Source organism: Rhincodon typus, chromosome 3 (assembly GCF_021869965.1).
Source record: "Rhincodon typus isolate 14 chromosome 3, sRhiTyp1.1, whole genome shotgun sequence".
Classification (NCBI taxonomy): Eukaryota; Metazoa; Chordata; class Chondrichthyes; order Orectolobiformes; family Rhincodontidae; genus Rhincodon; species Rhincodon typus.
In genome coordinates this window covers 100,526,438-100,536,249 of record NC_063334.1, presented here as the reverse complement: position 1 = coordinate 100,536,249, position 9,812 = coordinate 100,526,438, and the positions used below count along the sequence as shown (strand labels likewise).

The 9,812-nt window shown below is 41.4% G+C and overlaps 1 protein-coding gene across 2 annotated transcripts in view; it reads left to right on the top strand.

Annotated features, from left to right (window-relative positions):
• arsb (arylsulfatase B) overlaps positions 1–9,396 on the top strand; it is an 85,765-nt gene extending 76,369 nt beyond the window's left edge. For both annotated transcript variants that reach the window (XM_020523066.2, XM_048595113.1), the window contains 2 exons: positions 5,224–5,352; positions 9,095–9,396. In XM_020523066.2, the coding sequence (XP_020378655.1) occupies positions 5,224–5,352; positions 9,095–9,360 (395 nt within the window). In that variant the 3' untranslated portion in view covers positions 9,361–9,396. The remainder of the gene's footprint in view (positions 1–5,223; positions 5,353–9,094) is intronic.
• Positions 9,397–9,812: the final 416 nt, after the last annotated feature.

Sequence of the window (9,812 nt, the reverse complement as noted above, 5' to 3'; positions counted from 1 at the left end):
TTTGGCCTGCTGTGTTCATCCAGCCCTGCACCTTGTTGTCTCGGATTCACCAGCATCTGCAGTTCCTACTATATCTGAAACATTCTCGGGACCCAGATTTAAATCCCAACATGGCAGATTGTGAAATTTGAACTCAATAAAAAAAATCTGGAATTAAGAGTTTTTTGATGACCGTGAAATGGTTATCAATTGTCAGAAAAACCCATGTCGTTCACGAATGTCCTTTAAGGAAGGAAATCTGCAACACCTAACTGGTCTGGTCTACATGTGACTCCAGACCCACAATATTGTGGTTGACACTAAATACTGCCCAATCCATTGACACCTACACCCTGTGAATGAATCAAAATAAAAGTTCAATTATTCCAAAAGGTATTTAGATATGGAGCTTCACAGTTAGGCATGATCTGGTATTACCCTAACATCCAAGTGAATATTTTATAGCTCGTGTCATTGGGCAGCAATAAGAAATACAGGAATTGAAGCAAAATACTGCTGGAAATCTGAAACAAACACAGAGAATGCTGGAAAAACTCAGCAAGTCTTGACTTCACTGTTTCCATTTCTGAGGATAGGCTGTCCATTAATATCCATATTAAGCCCACTGACTCCAACTCCAGTTAGCTCAACAACAGCTCCTCTCAGCTTGCTTTCTGCTAAGATTCCATTCAAATCCATCTGATAATGCCATCTTCTGCTGGGTTGCCTCCGACATGACCTCCTTTTTCCTCAACCAAGGTTCCCCCTACCACCCCCACCCCAAGTCCCTACCCCTCTGTGATTGACGGGGTCTACGGCCATGTATGACACATCTCTAGCAGTTTGGCCCTGCCCCTTCCCTCCTTCCCAGAACAATGATAGGGTTCCACATGTCCTTACTTTCCATTCCACTAGTCACCATATTCAAAGGATCATCATTCACCATATCTGCTACCTCCAGAAGGATGCCACTAGCAAACACATCTTCCCCTCCCCTTGGCTGTCAACATTTGACAGGGACTGTTCCCTCCATGTCACTCTGGCCCACTTCTCCATCACTCGTAACAATTCCTCACTCTCCCATGACACCATTCCATGCCTTTGCAGAAGGTGTAACATTTGTTCATTCCCCTCCTCCCTCCCCACTGTCCAAGACCCCAGACACATCATCTAGGTGAAGCAGTGTTTAACTTGTACTTCTTACAATCTCATCTACTGCATTCGCTGCTTACAATGTGGTCCATTTTACATTGATGAGACCCAGTGCAGACTAGGTGACTGCTTTGCAGAGCAACTTTGGTCTGTCCATTGGAATGACCCCAATCTCCCAGTTGCTTGCCATTTCAGTAAACCATCTTGCTCTCATGCAAGCATGTCTGACTTGGACTTGCTGTAGTGTTCCAATGAAGCAAAATATAAGTTCATGGAGCACCTAATTTACCACAAAGGCACTTTACAGCCTCACGGTCTCAATATTGAATTCAGTAACTTCAGAAAATGACCGCATTATGTCTGTTCTCCAATTTTCATACATCTTTTCTCTTCACCACTACCCCGTCTCGTAGCCGTGTCTTGTTTACTTTCTATTTAGTCGAGAAAACCAATTTTCATACTTTAATTTACACCCATTCCATACCTCTTCCCTTCTATCTTCACCATTAATAACAGCTTTTGTCTTTTGCACCATTTTCCCTCCTGCCCCTCTTCTGCCTCTGCCAAACATATAAAAAAGGACCTATTTTCCAACAAATTCCATTTCTGAAAATGAGTCATACGAAACTCAAAACGTTAACCCTGATTATCTCTCTGCAGATGCTACCATACCTGCTGAGTTTTTCCAGCATTCTGTTTGTTTTGTATAAACAATATATGTTAAGCCTTTATTCATCAGAGTTTAGAAAAATGAGGGATGAGCTTTTTAAATATCCAGGATTCTGAGGGAGCCTGGCAGAGTAAGTATTGAGATGTTTCCACTAGTGGGGGAATCTCAAACTTGGAGAAATAGTTACACAATAAGGGGACACTCACTCAAATGAGATGCAAAGGAATTTCTGCTCCCAGAGGGTACAGAATATATGGAATTGTCTACCCTAGAAAGCTGTGGAGCATAGATCGCTGAAAGATTTTAAAGGGGAGTTAGATTTTTGAAATATTGAGCTAAAATCTATGAAGAGCCAGCACAAAGGATGATTTGAGGCCTCGGGCAGATCAGTCACGATCTCGTTGAATGGCAGGGCAGGCTTGAGGCTTGAATGGTCTGCCCCTTCTCCTGTTTCTTATGTTTATGCTCTGAAATGGGAACCACTGACAGACACTATTCCCTGCATCACCCAGAGGTGCTGTGACCAATTCCTGGAGCTATATGGCTGCCTTGAGCATGATGAGATGAACAAGTTCCCACTATCTCTAGAGCAAGATGAGTTCACTAAGCAAAAAGCTGGGATCAAACTTAGTCTGGAGACTACAGTATGGTTTTCTGTGAAGCAAATAACTTAATTTTAAACAGATTTGTAGAGCTCAGATGAATTTTACAGTTGTGGAGTGCTAAATAATTTGTGGGTACGAGCTTTAAAAAGGGTATTTTTCAGAAAACATGATCTGTCCCTCTATTGTGCGCCAGAAAGAAATGCTCTGCTTTTTTCTTCCCATTAATCTTTGTTACTCTAATAAGGCAAATTCCCACTTAGTGAAGTACTATATGATTGAAATCATTGTGCTCCTATTTTGCAAGCTGCCAAAACACTTACTGTAAGATGACTCTTACAACAGTCACACACTGGATAATGTGTTCCATAATGTAACTTCCCTTTTCCCAAGGTATTGACCTCACAGCTTTCAACAGCTAATATCTTAAACAGATCAGTTTGAAAACGCCTTAGGGAGCATTACTGGGGAAGGAGAAACCCAGGCTGTCTGAAACATGTAAAAACAATAAAACGTAGACAAAGTCAGCATTTTACAGGGCTTTGTACAGTTTTGTGTGTGTGTCTGTGTGTGTGTGTGTGTGTGTTCCAAACAGTACAACTTGTGCACATTTAAAAGTATCTCATCCACATATTCTTGATACCTTAATTGAGCCATTGCAATATTGCTATTTATACTTCCCGTAACAACAGCATTCCGATCGACATCTTTTCTGGTTTTCTGTCTCCTGCCTAATTTTCCCTTTTGCCTTCTCATTGCTCCAGCCCTTGCTCTTCTAATGCAAGGCATTGTTATTTTTGGCTTTCCAACATTCATTTAATTCAATCGTAATCCGTTGTCTACTTCATCCACTTCTTCTCCCCAAGGTTATTAATGTTTCCCTGCGCTCAATATTAAACTTAACATCCCAACCACATTGATTCACCTCTTGTTAAGTACTGTGCTGTTTCTCTTAATTGGTAGTTATTGTGGTCTGATTGTTTTGAGGTATTTACTTTCATTTGTTCCTGGGATGTGGGTAGCACTAGCAAGAGCACATTTATAGTCCATCCCGAGGTGCTTTGACAATCGGGTTTGTTTGTTAGATCATTTCTGGGAGCAGTTTGGAGTTCACCTCACAGGTGTAGGCCAGAGATTAGCCATTGATAAGGCAGACCAGGTAGATGCGACAGATTTTATTTCCGAGGGGACGGTACCAAAGTATGTTGGGTTCATGTTATTTTAATCCTGCTGTATTATTTACTGTGACCACTTACCTTTCCATAATACCAATCGGACTGTGGTGGTTGAAGAGAAGCTATGGATAAGCTTGTTTGGGTACAGCAACCAGAAAGAAGATCCTTGGAGTAGTCCTGGCAGGTGATGGAAGCAGATGTGGACCTGGTTGAATCCTACAGTCTTGGGGTTGAAATTTTAAGTTCTTTCTGGTACAATATATGAGTGGTCTCATAATCTCTCCAGTGCTGCCTCTAGCTCATGAATCTTCCATCTTTCTGGCATTAAGCATGCTCTCATTGTGCACAAGGGCCTTGAAGACATGTGCAGAACTTTGCGGATAACATAAGTCTAATGTTACAGGATAACAAAACCCAAGTGCAAAATTGGTAGGATTAATAGAGGTGTGAAAGATTTCTCCTTTGTTAGGTTCCTAAAGTGTTGGCCTCAGCAGCATTTAACTGCTACTCTAAAAAAGAGCTGGATAGGAATCTAAGGACAGGAACTATTCGTAAGAAGTGATTAGCAAATTAAACATTGTGTGGAGTTTTATGTAGCCAATCCCATTGGATGTATAGAAACGCCATCAGAAGTGGAATACATCTCAAGGGGAGGACAGGAAGACATTTAACTGAAAAATACCCAGTACTCATAGCTAAGCAAGGAGTTGAGAAAATGAGCCGTGGGCACAGAGAAAGGAAAAGGAAAGAGTGCACTTGTAAATGATGATAGAATATTATTGATCCTTTGAAAAGCTTTGCAACATGTCAGTCAATTGCCAGAATCATCTTAGAAAAACTATCTCTGGTTATCTTCTTTTTGCTGGAAATAGGAGGAGCGATTTCAAGAGTAGAAATTTTTCATAGAATCCCTAAGTGTGGAAGCAGGCCCTTCAGCCCATACCAACCCTCCAAAGAGCATCTATCCAGACCCATCCCCCCTACCCTATTACTGTAACCTTGCATCTCCCATTGTTAATCCACTTAGCCTGCACATCCCTGAACACTATGGGCAATTTAGCATGGCCAATCCACCTAATCTGCACACCTTTGGACTGTGAGGAAACCAGAACACCCAGAGAAAACCCACACAGAGAAAGGAAGAATGTGCAAATTCAGCACAGACAGTCGTCCGAGGGTGGAATCAAATCTGGGTCCCTGCTGTGAGGCAGCCGTGCTAACCACTGAGCCACCATGCTGCCCCTTTCTTAACCTTTTGTATTCATACAATGTGAATCTTTAAATTAATTGTTTGTAAAACATTGCATAGGAGCCTTAAAGATAAAAGAAAAATGTGAATGTAATTTTTTTTTAAAATTACCTGTGAGATGTATTCTAAACGTGTTCTAAACGGGATACAGGCCAAGATAGTGAACAAATCAACTGAATCACTCAATGCAGCTGTACAAATTATTCTTCCCTGTAGCATTCATAAATTGCATTTCATGCTGTTATTGTTCCTTCCAAAGGCAATCCCATCTGTGTGTATTTGAGTGCTGTAGACACAGTTTTGTTTGGTTGCTTTAAAGCCAGAATTAAGATGGTTTACATCCAATGTGATATGTTTATTCCATACTCTGTTTCAACTCTTCTCTTCGTCCAATAGGTCCCGTTTTGTCCAAACAAAATGCTACCTCCGGTGTTGAACTGACAAAGTGGCAGAATTCCACCTTTAATGTGTCCATTCATTCTGCAATCCGATCTGGGAACTGGAAGCTGTTAACTGGATATCCTGGTAGGAATTTTTTTTAAAAATGCGCTCTGTTTAATTTTTCTGCTGGAACTGTGTTTTTCATACATTTGTGGGATATGGGTGTAGCCAGTAATTATTGCCCAGCCCTAATAGCTCAGGAGAAAGTGATGAGCTGCTTCCTTAAACCTATGCAGTCTGTCTGATGTTAGGAAGGAAGTTCTAGAATTTTGACCCAGTGATAGTGAAGGAACTCAGGATGATGTGTCACTTGGAGGGGGGCTTGCAGGTGGTATTCATGTGTATTAGCTGGCCTTGTCCTTCTAGGAATCTTGAGGTTGTGGGCCTGGAAGCTGCTATCAAAGGAGCCTTGGTGAGTTGTTACAGAACATCTTGTAGATGGTACACACTGCACCACTGTGTGAAACATATACAGTGGCTGCATGATCAGGTCAGGCTAGGGATACTGTGGCAAGTAACTAACCTCCTGATTCCCAAACCTCCTGTCCATCGTCGACAAGGCAGAAGTCAGGAGTGTGATTGTATATTTTTCACATGCCTGGATGAGTGCAGCTCCAACCTGTTGAAGAAGTTCAACACCATTCAGGACAAAGCCATCCACTTGATTAGCATCATAGTCATACAGCACAGGAAAAGGCCCTTTGGCCCACCATGTCTATACCGACCAACAAATGCCAAACTACACTAATTCCATTTACCTGCACTTGGTCCATTGCCCGCTATGCCCTGGCATTTTAAATGCCCATGCAGATGCTTTTTTAATGTTGTGAGAGTATTTGCCTCCACTGCCCCGTCAGCAGTACGTCCCATATATCTACCACCCACTGGGTGAAAAATTCCTTCTTGTATCTCTTCTAAACCATTTGCTCCTCACCTTAAACTAATGTCCTCTGGTCTTAGCCACCTCTGCCACTCAGAAGAGATTCTCATGAATCTACTCCCTTCGCCACTGATGCTCAGTAGCAGCCGTGCGTACTGTCTATAAGATGCACTTCAGAAATTCACTAAAGATCCTTAGACAGCACCTTCCAAATCCATTTAGAAGAACAAAGGCAGCAGATGCTTGGGAACACCAACACCTGAAAATTCCTCTCCAAACCACTCATCATCCTGACTTGCAAATATTTTGCGTTCCTGGAATTCTCTCCCTAAGTGCATTATTGGTCAACCCACAGCATGTTGACTGCAACGGTTCAAGAAGGCAGCTCATCACCACCTTCTCCAGGGCACCTAGGATGTGCATAAATGCTGGCCCAGTTAGTGACTCCCATGTTCCACAAGAGAATAAAAATACACAGAAAACAGAAGTGGGAGTCACATGTGTTTATTAGGAAAAGTCAGCATGGATTTCTAAAGGAGAAATCATGTTTAACTAACTTGCTAGAGTTTGTTTTTTGAAGTGGTAATGGAAAGGGTCAATGAGGGTAACACTTTTGATGTGGTATTCATGGATATCCAAAAGGCATTTGATACAGTGCCTCATAACAGACTTGAGAAAGCTGTTGGATATGGTATAAAAGGGTCAGTGGCAACATGGATACAAAGTTGATTGAGTGATAGAAAGCAGAGAGTAATGATCAGTGGATATTTTTTGGGCTGGAGGAAGGTTTGTAATGAAGCTCCCCAGGGGTAAGTATTCGAGTCATAGAGTATAGAAACAGGCCCTTCGGCCCACCATGTCTATGCCAACCAAACTACAATAATCCCATTTACCTGCACTTCTTGTGACAGAGCATTCCACAGACTCACTACTCCCTGGGTGAAGAAATTTCTCCTTATCTCAGTTATAAATGGCCTACCCTGTATCCTTAGGTTGTGACTGCTGATTCTGGACGCCCCAGTCATCGTGAACATCCTTCCTGCATTTATCCTGTCTAGTCCTTTCAGAATTTATAGGTTTGGATGCGATCCCCTTTCATTCTTCTAAACTCCAGTGAATATAGTCCTATCCAATGGAGTCTCTCTTCAAACGTTAGTCCTGCCATCCCTGAAATCAGTTTGGTAAAGTAAACTAAGCATGCTGGTGCAGCCGACAGTGAAAAGGCGAATAAATGTTGGCCTTCATTGCGAATAGATTTGAGTACAGGAGCAGGAATGTCTTGCTGTAATTGTACAAGGTGTTGTTGAGACCACACTTGGAATATTGAACACAGTTTGGCCTCCTTATCCGAGGAAAGATGTTCTGGCAATATTCATGTTCATGCCTTAAAGGGTTGCTGCAGGCCACCAGGCAAAGATTGCTAACATAAGGTACCCAACTGAATGGTTTCTTTATTCATGAGATGAGGATGTTGTTGGGTAATTATCTCTGCCTCACGAGCAGGGAAGGTTAACCAGAGCTAGAAGTCACTGCTGGGAACAACGTCAACTTACACAGATGTGGCTGCACAGCTTAGAGGGAATATCGCTTACAACCACGTATTTTCTTCATCTCTTTTCATTTCAATTTCTGTAAAAAGTTACATCCCTGTCTCAACTCATCTACTGCTGAAACCCTCATTCATTCCTTTGTTACCTCTAGTCTTCATTATTCCAATGCATTCCCAGTTAGTTTCCCACAACTCACCCTGATCAGTGAATTTTGCTGTTTGACAAAAGCTGAAATTGTGCAGGTAATTAGAGATTTGAAACCAGTCTCAGGAGTCTTGGTGGTGCTTGGGCTTGGAAAAAGACGAGTAAATAGGTTTTACACCCTTTCAAAGTTTACTAAATGTATTTAACCAATTTAACTTTAATTACCATGAGCAACTGTTGAGGCAGTCCAAGTTGGAGAAGCTTTGAGGGTGCTTCTAAATCTAGAATTTTGACAATGAAGAATTGAAATTCTTTGCAAAGAAGACAAAGTCTTCTCAAAAGTCAGAGATTTGGTGCCCCACAGATTCACTAAAATCTAGTGGGCTCCGATTTAAGTGCATTGACCATTTAAGTTGCAGTTTGTGGGATATTGGGACTACAACTTTTCATATTTACGTCATCAGCCTTGAATGTTAGAGTATAAAATGTATATATTGTGGATTTTTCTACTTCTCTAACTTTATATAGATAAATTTAATTTGATCAAACTGTAGAATCTTGTGATTTTATTTTTTGATAAGTACCTGGTATCTCAAACTTCATCTATTTTAAACAAAAATATATTACCAGTCCCTAACTGGATTATATCATTAATTTGGCAGTCTCGTACAGGATCATGACACTTTCAGGAAGTTGTCCAGCAGTAAACTGCCTGCTCAATAAACCTCTGAGCAGTAATTACAGTTTAGATTACCGGAATGTGAGAATTCTGTTGTCAAGTTGATACAATTCCACTGTACTTCATTGACTGTAAAGTGTTTGGGGATGCCCTGTTAAAATCGGCCTGTAGCTGTGTCTATGCATATGTCCATGCACATCCATGTAGTGCTGGTTCAGATTTTCCCATTGGCGTCCATCGATCCATCTTGTGTCCAGTTACATCATGACACTTACTTATTCGAGGGGATTATCATTTTCAAAAGAGTTATTGTTTATTGAGCAGGGAGAAGCATCTGTAGTTGATTACAGTGGAGTTCCTGTGTGGACTATGTGTTATAACAAATTAACTGTGCAGTTCTTAGCATGTGGAAAGTGCATTTTTCCCTCAGCAGCTGTCCTTGTTTGTATAACACATGCCACTGGTGTTTTGAATTAGTCATTGCAGTGTACCACATCATTGAGATGTGATATGATCCTGTGATTCAAATGAAGGATTAGATTGTACTAATGAAAAATGTTCTGTTTACTGTAGGCTGCAGTTACTGGTTTCCACCACCATCATTGTCCAAACAAATGCAGCCGCTATCAGCAGACCCACCGAAGAAAAACGTTTGGCTTTTTAACATTGCAGCTGATCCAGAGGAGCGAGTTGACCTTTCAGACAAATATCCCAGCATTGTTGAGAAGTTACTGTCAAGACTTCAATACTATCAGGACAGTGCCGTGCCTATCACTTACCCAGCGGAAGATCCGAAGTGCGATCCTGGCAAGGATGGGGTTTGGGGGCCTTGGGCCTAGGAGCCAAGTTTGATTGATTAAAACTAATAATGTTTATGTTACTGTTTCCAAGTGTAACTTTAATAGTAGGTGACGATAAGCACTATATTTTTTTCTGAAAGTGCCTTTTAACATTTCTGATGAATTCTACATCAGCCCTTCTTTAACTGAATGTCAGATCAGTGTTGGTTGGGGCAGTGTCACTTGCTCGTGCCCCCCACAGCCAGGGGAAACATTTCCCCGTGTTTTAACAATAATTTCACTATTTTTCAGCCCTCACAGCTGCTTGAACTTCCAGAGTTACAACATCTCAGAGGTGTGAGCAATTGGCTGACAGACTTGGTGCCATTTGATTAAAAAAAACAAACAGCTGAGTCTCAGAACAGAGTGAAGTGCAGCCGGATCTCCAATCCTGGGAACAGAATGGAACAAAGTATAACAGCTGCCTCTTCAATTCAAGAATCTCTTTATCC